General features: G+C 58.1%; 1 protein-coding gene across 1 annotated transcript in view; it reads left to right on the top strand.

Annotated features, from left to right (window-relative positions):
• LOC126295007 (mucin-2-like) overlaps nt 1-17,974 on the top strand; it is a 175,132-nt gene that overhangs the window by 155,415 nt on the left and 1,743 nt on the right. The window contains exons 3-22 of the mRNA XM_049987260.1: nt 3,787-3,978; nt 4,903-5,280; nt 5,365-5,894; nt 5,984-6,263; nt 6,348-7,207; nt 7,297-7,576; nt 7,661-8,065; nt 8,578-8,889; nt 8,974-9,153; nt 9,238-9,417; nt 9,502-9,680; nt 9,796-10,044; nt 10,649-11,468; nt 11,559-11,732; nt 12,003-12,411; nt 12,517-13,388; nt 13,908-14,379; nt 15,428-16,024; nt 16,666-16,918; nt 17,170-17,908. Coding sequence (XP_049843217.1) covers nt 3,787-3,978; nt 4,903-5,280; nt 5,365-5,894; nt 5,984-6,263; nt 6,348-7,207; nt 7,297-7,576; nt 7,661-8,065; nt 8,578-8,889; nt 8,974-9,153; nt 9,238-9,417; nt 9,502-9,680; nt 9,796-10,044; nt 10,649-11,468; nt 11,559-11,732; nt 12,003-12,411; nt 12,517-13,388; nt 13,908-14,379; nt 15,428-16,024; nt 16,666-16,918; nt 17,170-17,908 — 8,361 coding nt within the window. The remainder of the gene's footprint in view (nt 1-3,786; nt 3,979-4,902; nt 5,281-5,364; nt 5,895-5,983; nt 6,264-6,347; nt 7,208-7,296; nt 7,577-7,660; nt 8,066-8,577; nt 8,890-8,973; nt 9,154-9,237; nt 9,418-9,501; nt 9,681-9,795; nt 10,045-10,648; nt 11,469-11,558; nt 11,733-12,002; nt 12,412-12,516; nt 13,389-13,907; nt 14,380-15,427; nt 16,025-16,665; nt 16,919-17,169; nt 17,909-17,974) is intronic.

Here is a 17,974-nt window from a genome sequence, read left to right as displayed (position 1 = left end):
CCGCGTCAATGAACATGCAAGCAAGTTCGGAGGAATCGAATGCCCTATCCTCAGCAACAGGCAACGGGACAACGCATCGGCGTTTCCGTGCTTAGCATTGGACCGATACAAGATATCATAGTGGTACTGCGAGAGGAAAATAGACCAGCGAATGAATTTCTGCGTTGTACGTGGAGGTACAGGCTTGATCGGATGAAAAAGCGATGTCAAAGGTTTGTGGTCTATGATTATGGTAAAGTGACGAGCATACAAGAAATCATGAAACTTTGGAACACCAAATACGAGAGCCAATGCTTCGTTCTCGATCTGTGAATAATTTCTTTGAGCAGACGAAAGCAATTTGGACGCAAAGGCAATAGAGCGATCGTGCGATCCATCTTTGTGCGTAAGCACAGCACCGATCCAGAAATTCGATGCATCCACCGTCAACAAAAGGGGCTTTGGCGTAAGGCAAGTATTGGAAAGCAACGCCGATTTTAACTGCCGAAAGGCGCGTTCGCATTCCGTCGTCCAAACGAACGGAACACCCTTACGGCGCAAGCGATGAAGCGGAGCTGAAATGGAAGAGGCATGCGGAACATAGCAGTTATAATACGTAATTTTTCCAGCACACTCTGTAGCTGCTTCAAATTCTGCGGCGAAGGCACGTCTTGTATGGCACGGAGGTGCGTTGGACTGGGATGTATGCCTTGGGCATTGAGAACATGTCCCAAGTATGGCAAGTTACGAGCAAAAAACACGCATTTGTCCTTCCGCAAGCGAAGACCATTTTGTCGCAAGACCTGAAATAATGTTCTGAGATTGGCCAAATTTTCTTCTTCCGTCTTTCCGGAGATCACAATATCGTCCAGATGATTTGCTGCAGTAGGGACCGACGCGCAAACAGTCTGTAGATGTTGCTGAAACAATGCAGGGGCGGATGCACACCCGAATGGCAGTCATTTGAATTGATACAACCCAAGATACGTGTTAACCACCAAAAGGCGCTGGGATTCTCTGTCCACCGGTATTTGCAAGTACGCATCTGCGAGGTCCAATTTCGAAAAATATTCACCTGGGCACAGTTTGTCAAAAAGATCTTCCGGGCGGGGTAAAGGAAAAATTGCAATCACTAGTTGTGAATTCACTGTTGCCTGGAAGTCCACACAAAGTCTCAACTTTCCGGAAGGTTTTGGCAAAATTACTTAGGGTGATGCCCAGAGAGAAGCCTGCACACGTTCAATTACACCTTGTGATTCCAAATCGTGTAATGTTTTTGCGACCTCATCACGCAATGCGTGGGGAACATTGCGTGCTCTGAAAATTTTCGGTTGCGCGTTTACTTTCAGTTCCAAGTGTGCTTTATAGTTCTTAGCGCAAGCGAGGCCCGGTGCAAAAATGTCTGCAATTCTTCACATAGACGAGGAACACTGTCTGAAGGCACTGTCTGGTTCACTTTTAGGACCTGATTTGCTATAGACAAGTTAAACAACTGAAATAAATCGAAACCAAATAAGTTCACTGCAGAAGAAGAACGGAGGACGTAAAATGATACAAGTTTTGTTTGTCCTTTGTATGTTGCAAGAAGGGTGCACTGTCCTAACACAGGGATATCTTGACCTGAATAACTTTTTAACTTAACATTTGCGGCGCAAATGCCCAGCAGTTTGTAAGTGTCTTGATTGATCAGTGAAACTGCATCTCCGGTATCGAGCTGGAATGGTATCACTTTGCCGTTAATGTCCAATTCTACAAAAAAGTTTATTGTCCTGCTGACGACAAGAGCGACAGTTTCGCCCAACGTGAACTGACACCGGTACATAATCACTTACGACTTGACGGGAGTTCCGGCCATGTCGATGCACACTATTTTTGGGACGAACACAGTCACTGGTAGAGAGAGTGGCACTGCGCGGTGTGGAATGAACGACATGAATTTCCATGGGCGAAGTTTCGCGAGCCTGAGTATCCTTGGTTCGATTCCGAATCCGGCGAGAAGCAAAGGGCCTGGAACGGTTTTGAGCTTCCGATCTGAGCTTTCTCTGGCAAACGCTCTGAACATGTCCTTTTTATTACAATAAAAGCAAATAGCTTGGCGTGAAGGGCAATTCTCACGCGAATGTTTAGTAGCACGCCGCGGGCATGGTTTGATCACTGCATTTGCTTGCCGGTGCGGCACACGTGGCTGAGAACCTGGCAGCAGCGGCGCGGCCGGGCGCGAGGAATGTTTACTGTGCCGTGCAGCTCGCCCGGCGGGCCGGTTAACCTGACACACTGCTGGCGAAGTTTCAAATGAATCCTGAGCAAAGTCAAGTGTGTCCTGCCGATCCAATATGTCCATCACTTGTTGAAGGGAGGGATTTACTAGTTTCAAAATCTGTTCCCTTACACGAACATCAGAAACGTTCTGTGCAAATTGAATCACGTACCATACTATCTGAATAAGGGAGTCCACATTGACACTCAAAAGCACAATCCCTAGTAAGGCCTTGCAAGGTTGCAACCCACTCCCGATTAGTCTGACTTGCCGTATGTTTTGTACTAAACAAGGTATACCTTTTCACAACTACATTGACTGATTCTTTGAAATATGCATCTAATGCAGAGAAAATTTCTTCGTAGGACTGAGTTGCTACGTCGCGTCGCGGAAATAATTTGACGATCAGACGGTACGTTTGTACGCCGAACGAAGACAACAAAAATGGCCGCCGCTCGTTACCTTGAATTCTGTAGGCGGCGAGATGGAGTCCAGATTGGCGTGACCACTTCGTCCAGCTTTCCAGCGCAGCATCAAAAGGTCTAAAAGTGGATGCAACAGCGTGTTGTGGCTGCAGTAGCAGTGGAGCGGCGGATGCCGTATCGTTTGGTATTGCACGTTGCCCCTGGACGAGCTGTCCAAAGGCATCCAGTAAAGCCTGCGTCTGCTGACTCTGTAAGCGATAAAATTCGAACAGTACATCTGGAGATTGTGGCGAAGCCAATACACAAGGAAATCAGTGCAAAATCGATAATAACGCGGTTTTCCCTCGACGCCAATGTTGTGGTTGGCAGGAGAGCCAACACCGTGTTACAAGAGGAAGCCGAAAGGCACGCGATTTAGCTCACGCAGGCTGGCGTGAGGTCTGGAACAGGAAAAGGAAATTAGAATATAGAGAAACGGAGGTAGCTGGTGGAATACTTAACTTTAATCCATTAATGGAGAACGTCGCTCTTGACATTACATGATTCACAGTACCAATAGCAACAGATGATAGCGCCTTGGTAGGTCTTAGCAAATAACGTAGCTGAAGGCTATGCTAACTATCGTCTCGGCAAATGAGAGCGTAATTTGTCAGTGAACCATCGCTAACAAAGTCGGCTGTACAACTGGGTGACTGCTAGGAACTCTCTCTAGACATGCCGTGTGGCGGCGCTCGGTCTGCAATCACTAAGAGTGGCGACACGCGGGTCCGACGCACGCTACCGGACCGAGGCCGATTTAAAGGCTACCACCCAGCAAGTGTGGCGTCTGGCGCTGACGCCACACCGAGCGTCAGCCGAAACCCACGAGCGGGCTCTTCATGCTGCCACCTTCCAGAAACTCACTGACTCTCCTGCTCCACCTAGCGCAGCTGGCCACGGCTCTACAGTCGCCACCTTCCAGAACTCCACTAACTCTCCTGCTCCAACTGGTGCATCTGACCACGGCTCTACAGTCGCCACCTTCCAGAAACTCCCTGACTCCTGCTCCACCTAGCGCAGCTGGCCACGGCTCTACAGTCGCCACCTTCCAGAACCACACTGACTCTCCTGCTCCACTTGGCGCAGCTGGCCACGACTCTAAAGTCGCCACCTTCCAGAACCTCACTGACTCTCCTGCAAAACCTGGCGCAGCTGGCCACAGATCTACAGTCGCCACCTTCCACAACCTCACTGACTCTGCTGCTCCACCTGGCACAGATTTCCACGGCTCTACAGTTGCCACCTTCCACAACCTCATGGACTCCCGTGCTCCACCTGGCGCAGCTGGCCACGGCTCTGCAGTCGCCACCTTCCAGAAACTCACTGACTCTCCTGCTCCACATAGCGCAGCTGGCCACGGCTCTACAGTGGCCACCTTCCAGAACCTCACTGACTCTCCAGCACCACCTGGCGCAACAGGCCACGGCTCTAAGGTCGCCACCTTCCAGAACCTCACCGTCTCTCCTGCTCCACCTGGCGCAGCTGGCCACAGCTCTACAGTCGCCACCTTCCAGAACCTCACTGACTCTCCTGCTCCACCTGGCACAGCTCGCCATGGCTCAACAGTCGCCACCTTCCAGAACCTCACAGACTCTGCTGCTCCACCTGGCGCAGATGGCAACCGCTCTACAGCCACCCCTTTCCTGAACCTCACTGACTCTCCTGCTCCACCTGGCGCAGCTGGCCACGGCTCTACAGTCGCCACCTTCCAGAACATCACTGACTGTCGTGCTCCAACTGGCGCAGCTGGCCACGGCTCTACAGTCGCCACCTTCCAGAACCTCACTGACTCTCCTGCTCCACTTTGCAGAGCTGACCACGGCTATACAGTCGCCACCTTACAGGACCTCACTGACTCTCCTGCTACACCTGGCGCAGCTGGCCACGGCTCTAAGAACGCCACCTTCCAGAACCACACTGACTCTCCTGCTCCACGTTGCACAGCTGGCCACGGCTCTACGGTTGCCACCTTCCAGAACCTCACTGACTCTCGTGCTCCACCTGGCAGAGCTGGCCACGGCTCTACAGTCGCCACCTTCCAGAACCTCACTCCTGCTCCACCTGGCACAGCTCGCCATGGCTCAACAGTCGCCACGTTCCAGAACCTCACTGACTCTCCTGCTCCACTTTGCAGAGCTGACCACGGCTCTACAGTCGCCACCTTCCAGAACCTCACTGACTCTCCTGCTCCACCTGGCGCAGCTGGCCACGGCTCTAAGGTCGCCACCTTCCAGAACCACACTGACTCTCCTGCTCCACCTGGCACAGCTCGCTATGGCTCTACAGTCGCCTCCTTCCTGAACCACATTGTCTCTCCTGCTCCACCAGGCGCAACTGGCCACGGCTGTACGGTTGCCACCTTCCAGAACCTTACTGACTCTCGTGATCCACCTTGCACAGCTGGCCACGGCTCTACAGTCGCCACCTTCCAGAACTTCACTCACTCTCCTGCAAAACCTGGCGCAGCTGTCCACAGATCCACAGTCGCCACCTTCCACAACCTCACTGACTCTGCTGCTCCACCTGGCACAGATGGCCACGGCTCTACAGTTGCCACCTTCCACAACCTCATGGACTCCCGTGCTCCACCTGGCGAAGCTGGCCACGGCTCTGCAGTCGCCACCTTCCAGAACCTCACTGACTCTCCTGCTCCACCTGAAGCAGCTGGCCACGGCTCTACAGTCGCCACCTTCCAGAACCTTAATGACTCTCCTGCTCCACTTGGCGCAGCTGGCTCAGGTCTACAGTCGCCACCTTCCAGAACCTCACTGACTCTCCTGCTCCACCTCGGCGCAGATGGCCACGGCTCTACAGTCGCCACCTGCCAGAACCTCACTGAATCTCGTGCTCCACCTGGCGCAGCTGGCCACGGCTCTACAGTCGCCACCTTCCACAACCTCACATACTCTCACGCTCCACCTGGCGCAGGTGGCCACGGCTCTACAGTTGCCACCTTCCAGAACCTCAATGACTCTCCTGCTCCACTTGGCGCAGCTGGCTCAGGTCTACAGTCGCCACCTTCCAGAACGTCGACTCTCGTGCTCCACCAGGCGCCGCTGGCCACGGCTCTACAGTCGCCACCTTCCAGAACCTCACTGACTCTCGTGTTCCTTCTGGCGCAGCTGGCCACGGCTCTACAGTCACCCTTCCAGAACCTCTCTGACTCCCGTGTTCTACTGGCGCAGCTGGCCACGGCTCTACAGTCGCCACCTTCCAGAACCTCACTGACTCTCGTGCTCCACCTGGCGCAGTTGGCCACGGCTCTACGGTTGCCACCTTCCAGAACCTCACTAACACTCCCGCTCCACCTGGCACAGCTGGCCACGGCACTACATTCGCCACCTTCCAGAACCACACTGACTCTCCTGTTCCATCTGGTACAGCTGGCCACGGCTCTACAGTAGCCACCTTCCTGAACTTCACTGACCCTCCCGCTCCACCTGGCGCAGCTGGCCAAGGCTCTACAGTCGCCACCTTCCACAACCTCACTGACTCTCGTGCTCCACCTGGCGCAGCTGGCCACAGCTCGTCATTCGCCACCTTCCAGAGCCTCACTGACTCTCGTGCCCCACCTGGCGCAGCTGGCCACGGCTCTACAGTCGCCACCTTCCAGAACCTCACTGACTCTCCTGCTCCACCTGGCACAGCTGGCCACGGCCATAAGGTCGCCACCTTCCAGAATCTCACTGAAACTCCTGCTCCACCTGGCGCCGCCGGCCACGGCTCTACAGTTGCCACCTTCCAGAACCACACTGACTCTCCTGCTCCACCTGTCACAGCTGGCCACGGCTCTACAATTGCCAACTTCGAGAACCTCACTGACTCTCGTGCTCCATATGGCACAGCTGGCCACGGCTCTACAGTCGCCACCTTCCAGAACCTCACTGACTCTCCTGCAAAACTTGGCGCAGCTTGCCACAGATCTACAGTCGTCACCAACCACAACTTCACTGACTCTGCTGCTCCACCCGGCACAGATGGCCATGGCTCTACAGTTGCCACCTTCCACAACCTCATGGACTCCCGTGCTCCACCTGGAGCAGCTGGCCACGGCTCTGCAGTCACCACCTTCCAGAACCTCACTGACTCTCCTGCTCCAACTGGCGCAGCTGGCCACGGCTCTACAGTCGCCACCTGCCAGAACCTCACTGAATCTCGTGCTCCACCTGGCGCAGCTGGCCACGGCTCTACAGTCGCCACCTTCCACAACCTCACATACTCTCACGCTCCACCTGGCGCAGGTGGCCACGGCTCTACAGTTGCCACCTTCCAGAACCTCAATGACTCTCCTGCTCCACTTGGCGCAGCTGGCTCAGGTCTACAGTCGCCACCTTCCAGAACGACGACTCTCGTGCTCCACCAGGCGCCGCTGGCCATGGCTCTACAGTCGCCACCTTCCAGAACCTCACTGACTCTCGTGTTCCTTCTGGCGCAGCTGGCCACGGCTCTACAGTCACCCTTCCAGAACCTCTCTGACTCCCGTGTTCTACTGGCGCAGCTGGCCACGGCTCTACAGTCGCCACCTTCCAGAACCTCACTGACTCTCGTGCTCCACCTGGCGCAGCTGGCCACGGCTCTACGGTTGCCACCTTCCAGAACCTCACTAACACTCCCGCTCCACCTGGCACAGCTGGCCACGGCACTACATTCGCCACCTTCCAGAACCACTCTGACTCTCCTGCTCCATCTGGTACAGCTGGCCACGGCTCTACAGTAGCCACCTTCCTGAACTTCACTGACCCTCCCGCTCCACCTGGCGCAGCTGGCCAAGGCTCTACAGTCGCCACCTTCCACACCCTCACTGACTCTCGTGCTCCACCTGGCGCAGCTGGCCACGGCTCATCATTCGCCACCTTCCAGAGCCTCACTGACTCTCGTGCCCCACCTGGCGCAGCTGGCCACGGCTCTACAGTCGCCACCTGCCAGAACCTCACTGACTCTCCTGCTCCACCTGGCACAGCTGGCCACGGCCATAAGGTCGCCACCTTCCAGAATCTCACTGAAACTCCTGCTCCACCTGGCGCCGCCGGCCACGGCTCTACAGTTGCCACCTTCCAGAACCACACTGACTCTCCTGCTCCACCTGTCACAGCTGGCCACGGCTCTACACTTGCCAACTTCGAGAACCTCACTGACTCTCGTGCTCCATATGGCACAGCTGGCCACGGCTCTACAGTCGCCACCTTCCAGAACCTCACTGACTCTCCTGCAAAACTTGGCGCAGCTTGCCACAGATCTACAGTCGTCACCAACCACAACTTCACTGACTCTGCTGCTCCACCCGGCACAGATGGCCATGGCTCTACAGTTGCCACCTTCCACAACCTCATGGACTCCCGTGCTCCACCTGGAGCAGCTGGCCACGGCTCTGCAGTCACCACCTTCCAGAACCTCACTGACTCTCCTGCTCCACCTGGCGCAGCTGGCCACGGCTCTACAGTCGCCACCTAACAGAACCTCACTGAATCTCGTGCTCCACCTGGCGCAGCTGGCCACGGCTCTACAGTCGCCACCTTCCACAACCTCACATACTCTCACGCTCCACCTGGCGCAGGTGGCCACAGCTCTACAGTTGCCACCTTCCAGAACCTCAATGACTCTCCTGCTCCACTTGGCGCAGCTGGCTCAGGTCTACAGTCGCCACCTTCCAGAACGTCGACTCTCGTGCTCCACCAGGCGCCGCTGGCCACGGCTCTACAGTCGCCACCTTCCAGAACCTCACTGACTCTCGTGTTCCTTCTGGCGCAGCTGGCCACGGCTCTACAGTCACCCTTCCAGAACCTCTCTGACTCCCGTGTTCTACTGGCGCAGCTGGCCACGGCTCTACAGTCGCCACCTTCCAGAACCTCACTGACTCTCGTGCTCCACCTGGCGCAGCTGGCCACGGCTCTACGGTTGCCACCTTCCAGAACCTCACTAACACTCCCGCTCCACCTGGCACAGCTGGCCACGGCACTACATTCGCCACCTTCCAGAACCACACTGACTCTCCTGCTCCATCTGGTACAGCTGGCCACGGCTCTACAGTAGCCACCTTCCTGAACTTCACTGACCCTCCCGCTCCACCTGGCGCAGCTGGCCAAGGCTCTACAGTCGCCACCTTCCACACCCTCACTGACTCTCGTGCTCCACCTGGCGCAGCTGGCCACGGCTCGTCATTCGCCACCTTCCAGAGCCTCACTGACTCTCGTGCCCCACCTGGCGCAGCTGGCCACGGCTCTACAGTCGCCACCTGCCAGAACCTCACTGACTCTCCTGCTCCACCTGGCACAGCTGGCCACGGCCATAAGGTCGCCACCTTCCAGAATCTCACTGAAACTCCTGCTCCACCTGGCGCCGCCGGCCACGGCTCTACAGTTGCCACCTTCCACACCCTCACTGACTCTCGTGCTCCACCTGGCGCAGCTGGCCACGGCTCGTCATTCGCCACCTTCCAGAGCCTCACTGACTCTCGTGCCCCACCTGGCGCAGCTGGCCACGGCTCTACAGTCTCCACCTGCCAGAACCTCACTGACTCTCGTGCTCCATATGGCACAGCTGGCCACGGCTCTACAGTCGCCACCTTCCAGAACCTCACTGACTCTCCTGCAAAACTTGGCGCAGCTTGCCACAGATCTACAGTCGTCACCAACCACAACTTCACTGACTCTGCTGCTCCACCCGGCACAGATGGCCATGGCTCTACAGTTGCCACCTTCCACAACCTCATGGACTCCCGTGCTCCACCTGGAGCAGCTGGCCACGGCTCTGCAGTCACCACCTTCCAGAACCTCACTGACTCTCCTGCTCCACCTGGCGCAGCTGGCCACGGCTCTACAGTCGCCACCTTCCACAACCTCACAGACTCTCACGCTCCATCTGGTGCAGGTGGCCACGGCTCTACAGTCGCCACCTTCCAGAACCTCAATGACTCTCCTGCTCCACTTGGCGCAGCTGGCTCAGGTCTACAGTCGCCACCTTCCAGAACCCCTCTGACTCTCGTGCTTTACTGGCGCAGCTGGCCACGGCTCTACAGTCGCCACCTTCCAGAATCTCACTGACTCTCGTGCTCCACCTGGCGCAGCTGGCCACGTCTCTACGGTTGCCACTTTCCAGAACCTCACTGACACTCCCGCCCCACCTGGCGCAGCTGGCCACGGCTCTACATTCGCCACCTTCCAGAACCACAGTGATTCTCCTGCTCCATCTGGTGCAGCTGGCCACGGCTCTACAGTCGCCACCTTCCTAAACCTAACTGACTCTCCTGTTCCACCTGGTGCAGCTGGCCACGGCTCTACAGTCGCCACCTTCCAAGACCTCACTGAATCTTGTGCTCCACCTGGTGCAGCTGGCCACAGCTCTACAGTAGCCACCTTCCAGAACCTCACTGACTCTCCTGCTCCACCTCGGCGCAGATGGCCACGGCTCTACAGTCGCCACCTGCCAGAACCTCACTGTCTCTCGTGCTCCAGCTGGCGCAGCTGGCCACGGCTCTACAGTCGCAACCTGCCAGAACCTCACTGACTCTCCTGCAAAACCTGGCGCAGCTGGCCACGGCGATAAGGTCGCCATCTTGTAGAACCTCACTGACTCCCTGCTCCACCTGGCGCAGCTGGCGACGGCTCAACAGTCGCCACCTTCCACAACCTCACAGACTCTCACGCTCCACGTGGCGCAGGTGGCCACGGCTCTACAGTCGCCACCTTCCAGAACCTCAATGTCTCTCCTGCTCCACTTGGCTCAGCTGGCTCAGGTCTACAGTCGCCACCTTCCAGATCCTAGACTCTCGTGCTCCACCAGGCGCAGCTGGCCACGGCTCTAGAGTCGCCACCTTCCAGAACCACACTGTTTCTCGTCTCCTCCTGGCGCAGCTGGCCACGGCTCTACGGTTGCCACCTTCCAGAACCTCACTGCCACTCCCGCTCCACCTGGCGCAGCATTCCACGGCTCTACATTCGCCACTTTCCAGAACCACACTGACTCTCCTGCTCCATCTGGTGCAGCTGGCCACGGCTCTACAGTAGCCACCTTCCTGAACCTCACTGACTCTCCTGCTCCACCTGGCGCAGCTGGCCACGGCTCTACAGTCGCCACCTTCCAAGACCTCACTGACTCTCGTGCTCCACCTGGCGCAGCTTTCTACGGCTCTACATTCACCACCTTCCAGAGCCTCACTGACAGTCCCGCTCCACCTGGTGCAGCTTTCCACGGCTCTACATTCGCCACCTTCCAGAACCACAATGACTCTCCTGCTCCATCTGGTGCAGCTGGCCATGGCTCTACAGTAGCCACCTTCCTGAACCTCACTGACTCTCCTGCTCCAAATGGCGCAGCTGGCCACGGCTCTACAGTCGCCACCTTCCAAGCCCTCACTGAATCTCGTGCTCCACCTGGTGCAGCTGGCCACGGCCCTACAGTCGCCACCTTCCTGAACCTCACTGACTCTCCCGCTCCACCTGGCGCAGCTGGCCAAGGCTCTACAGTCGCCACCTTCTACTACCTCACTGACTCTCCCCCTCCACCTGACGCAGCTGGCCAAGGCTCTACAGTCGCCACCTTCCACAACCTCACTGACTCTCGTGCTCCACCTGGCGCAGCTTTCCACGGCTCTACATTCGCCACCTTCCAGAGCCTCACTGACTCTCGTGCTCCACCTGGTGCAGCTGGCCACGGTTCTACAGTCACCACCTGCCAGAACCTCACTGACTCCCCTGCTCCACCTGGCACAGCTGGCCACGGCCATAAGGTCGCCATCTTGCAGAACCTCACTGACTCTCCTGCTCGACCTGGCGCAGCTGGCCACGGCTCTACATTCGCCACCTCCCAGAACGTCACTTAATCTCCTGCTAAACCAGGCGCAGCTGGCCACGGCTCTACAGTCGCCACCTTCCAGAACTTCACAGACTCTCCTGCTCTAGCTGGCACAGATGGCCACGGCTCTACAGTCGCCAGCTTCCTGAACCTCACTGACTATCCCGCTCCACCTGGCGCAGCTGGCCACGGCTCTTCAGTCGCCACCTTCCACAACCTCACTGACTCTCATGCTCCACCTGGCACAGCTGGCCACGGCTCTACAGTCGCCACCCTCCAGAACCTCACTGACTCTAATCCTCCACCTATCGCAGCTGGCCACGGCTCTACAGTCGCCACCTTCCACAACCTCACTGACTTTCATGCTCCACTTGGTGCAGCTGGCCACGGCTCTACAGTCGCCACCTTCCAGAACCTCACTGACTCTCGTGCTCCACCTGGTGCAGCTGGCCACGGCTCTACAGTCGCCACCTTCCAGAACCTCATTGACTCTCGTGTTCCATCTGGCGCAGCTGGCCACGACTCTACAGTCGTTACCTTCCAGAACCTCACTGACTCTCGCACTCCACCTGGCGCAGTTGGCCATGGCTCTACAGTCACCACGATCCAGAACCTTACTGACTCTCCCGCTCCACCTGGCGCAGCTGGCCACGGCTCTACAGTCGCCGCCTTCCAGAACCTCAATGACTCTCCTGCTCCACTTGGCGCACCTGGCTCAGGTCTACAGTCGCCACCTTCCATAACCCCGAATCTCGTGCTCCACCAGGCGCAGCTGGCCACGGCTCTACAGTCGCCACCTTCCAGAACCTCACTGATTCTCGTGTTCCACCTGGCGCAGCTGGCCACTGCTCTACAGTCGCCACCTTCCACAACCTCACAGACTCTCACGCTCCACCTGGTGCAGGTGTCCACGGCTCTATAGTCGCCACCTTCCAGAACCTCAATGACTCTCCTGCTCCACTTGGCGCAGCTGGCTGAGGTCTACAGTCGCCACCTTACACAACCTCACTGACTCTCGTGCTCCAGCGGCGCAGCTGGCCACGGCTCTACAGTCGCCACCTGCAAGAACCTCACTGACTCTCGTGCTCCTCCTGGCGCAGGTGGCCACGGCCATAAGGTCGCCATCTTGCAGAACCTCACTGACTCTCCTGCTCCACCTGGCGCAGCTGGCCACGGCTCTACAGTCGCCACCTTCCACAACCTCACAGACTCTCACACTCCACCTGGCGCATGTGGCCACGGCTCTACAGTCGCCAACTTTCAGAACCTCACTGACTCTCCCGCTCCACCTGGCGCAGCTGGCCAAGGCTCTACAGTCGCCACCTTCCACAACCTCACTGACTCTAGTGCTCCACCTGGCGCAGCTTGCCACGGCTCTACATTCGCCACCTTCCAGAGCCTCACTGACTCTCATGCTCCACCTGGCGCAGCTGGCCACGGCCCTACAGTCGGCACCTGCCAGAATCTCACTGACTCTGCTCCACCTGGCACAGCTGGCCACGGCCATAAGGTCGCCATCTTGCAGAACCGCACTGACTCTCCCGCTCCACCTGGCGCAGCTGGCCAAGGCTCTACAGTCGCCACCTTCCACAACCTCACTGACTCTCCCCCTCCACCTGGCACAGCTGGCCAAGGCTCTACAGTCGCCACCTTCCACAACCTCACTGACTCTCGTGCTCCACCTGGCGCAGCTTTCCACGGCTCTACATTCGCCACCTTCCAAAGCCTCACTGACTCTCGTGCTCCACCTGGCGCAGCTGGCCACAGTTCTACAGTCACCACCTGCCAGAACCTCATTGACTCTCCTGCTCCACCTGGCACAGCTGGCCACGGCCATAAGGTCGCCATCTTGCAGAACCTCACTGACTCTCCTGCTCGACCTGCCGCATCTGGCCACGGTTCTACATTCGCCACCTCCCAGAACGTCACTTAATCTCCTGCTAAACCAGGCGCAGCTGGCCACGGCTCTACAGTCGCCATCTTCCAGAACTTCACAGACTCTCCTGCTCTAGCTGGCACAGATGGCCACGGCTCTACAGTCGCCAGCTTCCTGAACCTCACTGACTCTCTCGCTCCACCTGGCGCAGCTGGCCACGGCTCTTCAGTTGCCACCTTCCACAACCTCACTGACACTCATGCTCCACCTGGCGCAGCTGGCCACGGCTCTACAGTCGCCACCCTCCAGAACCTCACTGACTCTAATCCTCCACCTATCGCAGCTGGCCACGGCTCTACAGTCGCCACCCTCCACAACCTCACTGACTTTCATGCTCCACTTGGTGCAGCTGGCCACGGCTCTACAGTCGCCACCTTCCAGAACCTCACTGACTCTCGTGCTCCACCTGGTGCAGCTGGCCACGGCTCTAGAGTCGCCACCTTCCAGAACCTCATTGACTCTCGTGTTCCATCTGGCGCAGCTGGCCACGACTCTACAGTCGTTACCTTCCAGAACCTCACTGACTCTCGCACTCCACCTGGCGCAGTTGGCCATGGCTCTACAGTCACCACGATCCAGAACCTTACTGACTCTCCCGCTCCACCTGGCGCAGCTGGCCACGGCTGTACAGTCGCCACCTTCAAGAACCTCAATGACTCTCCTGCTCCACTTGGCGCACCTGGCTCAGGTCTACAGTCGCCACCTTCCATAACCTCGACTCTCGTGCTCCACCTGGAGCAGCTGGCCAAGGCTCTACAGTCGCCACCTTCCACAACCTCACTGACTCTCGTGCTCCACCTGGCGCAGCTCGCCACGGCTCTACATTCGCCACCTTCCAGAGCCTCACTGACTCTCGTGCTCCACCTGGGGCAGCTGGCCACGGCCCTACAGTCGGCACCTGCCAGAATCTCACTGACTCTGCTCCACCTGGCACAGCTGGCCACGGCCATAAGGTCGCCATCTTGCAGAACCTCACTGACTCTCCTGCTCGACCTGGCGCAGCTGGCCATGGCTCTACAGTCGCCACCTTCCTGAACCTCACTCACTCTCCCGCTCCACCTGGCGCAGCTGGCCAAGGCTCTACAGTCGCCACCTTCCAGAACCTCACTGACTCTCGTGTTCCACCTGGCGCAGCTGGCCACACTTCTACAGTCACCACCTGCCAGAACCTCATTGACTCTCCTGCTCCACCTGGCACAGCTGGCCACGGCCATAAGGTCGCCATCTTGCAGAACCTCACTGACTCTCCTGCTCGACCTGGCGCAGCTGGCCACGGCTCTACATTCGCCACCTCCCAGAACGTCACTTAATCTCCTGCTAAACCAGGCGCAGCTGGCCACGGCTCTACAGTCGCCACCTTCCAGAACTTCACAGACTCTCCTGTTCTAGCTGGCACAGATGGCCACGGCTCTACAGTCGCCAGCTTCCTGAACCTCACTGACTCTCCCGCTCCACCTGGTGCAGCTGGCCACGGCTCTTCAGTCGCCACCTTCCACAACCTCACTGACTCTCATGCTCCACCTGGCGCAGCTGGCCACGGCTCTACAGTCGCCACCCTCCAGAACCTCACTGACTCTAATCCTCCACCTATCGCAGCTGGCCCCGGTTCTACAGTCGCCACCTTCCACAACCTCACTGACTTTCATGCTCCACTTGGTGCAGCTGGCCACGGCTCTACAGTCGCCACCTTCCAGAACCTCACTGACTCTCGTGCTCCACCTGGTGCAGCTGGCCACGGCTCTAGAGTCGCCACCTTCCAGAACCTCATTGACTCTCGTGTTCCATCTGGCGCAGCTGGCCACGACTCTACAGTCGTTACCTTCCAGAACCTCACTGACTCTCGCACTCCACCTGGCGCAGTTGGACATGGCTCTACAGTCACCACGATCCAGAACCTTACTGACTCTCCCGCTCCACCTGGCGCAGCTGGCCACGGCTCTACAGTCGCCACCTTCAAGAACCTCAATGACTCTCCTGCTCCACTTGGCGCACCTGGCTCAGGTCTACAGTCGCCACCTTCCATAACCTCGAATCTCGTGCTCCACCAGGCGCAGCTGGCCACGGCTCTACAGTCGCCACCTTCCAGAACCTCATTGACTCTCGTGTTCCATCTGGCGCAGCTGGCCACGACTCTACAGTCGTTACCTTCCAGAACCTCACTGACTCTCGCACTCCACCTGGCGCAGTTGGCCATGGCTCTACAGTCACCACGATCCAGAACCTTACTGACTCTCCCGCTCCACCTGGCGCAGCTGGCCACGGCTCTACAGTCGCCACCTTCAAGAACCTCAATGACTCTCCTGCTCCACTTGACGCACCTGGCTCAGGTCTACAGTCGCCACCTTCCATAACCTCACTGACTCTCGTGTTCCACCTGGCACAGCTGGCCAAGGCTCTACAGTCGCCACCTTCCACAACCTCACTGACTCTCGTGCTCCACCTGGCGCAGCTTTCCACGGCTCTACATTCGCCACCTTCCAGAGCCTCACTGACTCTCGTGCTCCACCTGGCGCAGCTGGCCACAGTTCTACAGTCACCACCTGCCAGAACCTCACTGACTCTCCTGCTCCACCTGGCACAGCTGGCCACAGCCATAAGGTCGCCATCTTGCAGAACCTCACTGACTCTCCTGCTCGACCTGGCGCAGCTGGCTATCTCTACATTCGCCACCTCCCAGAACGTCACTTAATCTCCTGCTAAACCAGGCGCAGCCTGCCACGGCTCTACAGTCGCCACCTTCCAGAACATCACAGACTCTCCTGCTCTAGCTGGCACAGATGGCCACGGCTCTACAGTCGCCAGCTTCCTGAACCTCACTGACTCTCCCGCTCCACCTGGCGCAGCTGGCCACGGCTCTTCAGTCGCCACCTTCCACAACCTCACTGACTCTCATGCTCCACCTGGCGCAGCTGGCCACGGCTCTACAGTCGCCACCCTCCAGAACCTCACTGACTCTAATCCTCCACCTATCGCAGCTGGCCACGGCTCTACAGTCGCCACCTTCCACAACCTCACTGACTTTCATGCTCCACTTGGTGCAGCTGGCCACGACTCTACAGTCGTTACCTTCCAGAACCTCACTGACTCTCGCACTCCACCTGGCGCAGTTGGCCATGGCTCTACAGTCACAACGATCCAGAACCTTACTGACTCTCCCGCTCCACCTGGCCACGGCTCTACAGTCGCCACCTTCCAGAACCTCAATGACTCTCCTGCTCCACTTGGCGCACCTGGCTCAGGTCTACAGTCGCCACCTTCCATAACCTCGACTCTCGTGCTCCACCAGGCGCAGCTGGCCACGGCTCTACAGTCGCCACCTTCCAGAACCTCACTGATTCTCGTGTTCCACCTGGCGCAGCTGGCTACGGCTCTACAGTCGCCACCTTCCCGAACCTCTCTGACTCTCGTGCTCCACTGGCGCAGCTGGCCACAGCTCCACAGTCGCCACCTTCCAGAACCTCACAGGCTCTGCTGCTCCACCTGGCGCAGATGGCAACCGCTCTACAGCCACCCCTTTCCTGAACCTCACTGACTCTCGTGCTCCACCTGGCGCAGCTGGCCACTGCTCTACAGTCGCCACCTTCCACAACCTCACAGACTCTCACGCTCCACCTGGTGCAGGTGTCCACAGCTCTACAGTCGCCACCTTCCAGAACCTCATTGACTCTCCTGCTCCACTTGGCGCAGCTGGCTGAGGTCTACAGTCGCCACCTTCCAGAACCTCGTTTCTCGTGCTCCACCAGGCGCAGCTGGCCACGGCTCTACAGTCGCCACCTTCCAAAACCTCACTGACTCTCCTGCTCCACCTCGGCGTAGATGGCAACGGCTCTACAGTTGCCACCTTCCTGAACCTCACTGACTCTCCTGCTCCACCTGGCGCTGCTGGCCAAGGCTCTACAGTCGCCACCTTCCACAACCTCACTGACTCTCGTGTTCCAGTGGCGCAGCTGGCCACGGCTCTACAGTCGCCACCTGCAAGAACCTCACTGACTCTCGTGCTCCTCCTGGCGCAGGTGGCCACGGCCATAAGGTCGCCATCTTGCAGAACCTCACTGACTCTCCTGCTCCACCTGGCGCAGCTGGCTATGGCTCTACAGTCGCCACCTTCCACAACCTCACACTCTCACACTCCACCTGGCGCATGTGGCCACGGCTCTACAGTCGCCACCTTCCAGAGCCTCAATGACTCTCCTGCTCCTCTTGGCGCAGCTGGCCACGGCTCTACATTCGCCACCTTCCAGAAACACACTGACTCTCCTGCTCCATCTAGTGCAGCTGGCCAAGGCTCTACAGAAGCCACGTTCCTGAACCTCACTGACTCTCCTGCTGCACCTGGCGCAGCTGGCCACGGCTCTACAGTCGCCACCTTCCAAGACCTCACTGAATCTCCTGCTCCACCTGGTGCAGCTGGCCACGGCCCTACAGTCGCCACCTTCCTGAACCTCACTGACTCTCCCGCTCCACCTGGCGCAGCTGGCCAAGGCACTACAGTCGCCACCTTCCACAAACTCACTGACTCTCGTGCCCCACCTGGCGCAGCTGGCCACG

The sequence above is a fragment of the Schistocerca gregaria genome, chromosome 11 (assembly GCF_023897955.1).
Source record: "Schistocerca gregaria isolate iqSchGreg1 chromosome 11, iqSchGreg1.2, whole genome shotgun sequence".
NCBI classification, from domain to species: Eukaryota; Metazoa; Arthropoda; class Insecta; order Orthoptera; family Acrididae; genus Schistocerca; species Schistocerca gregaria.
This window is presented reverse-complemented; position numbering and strand designations above follow the sequence as displayed.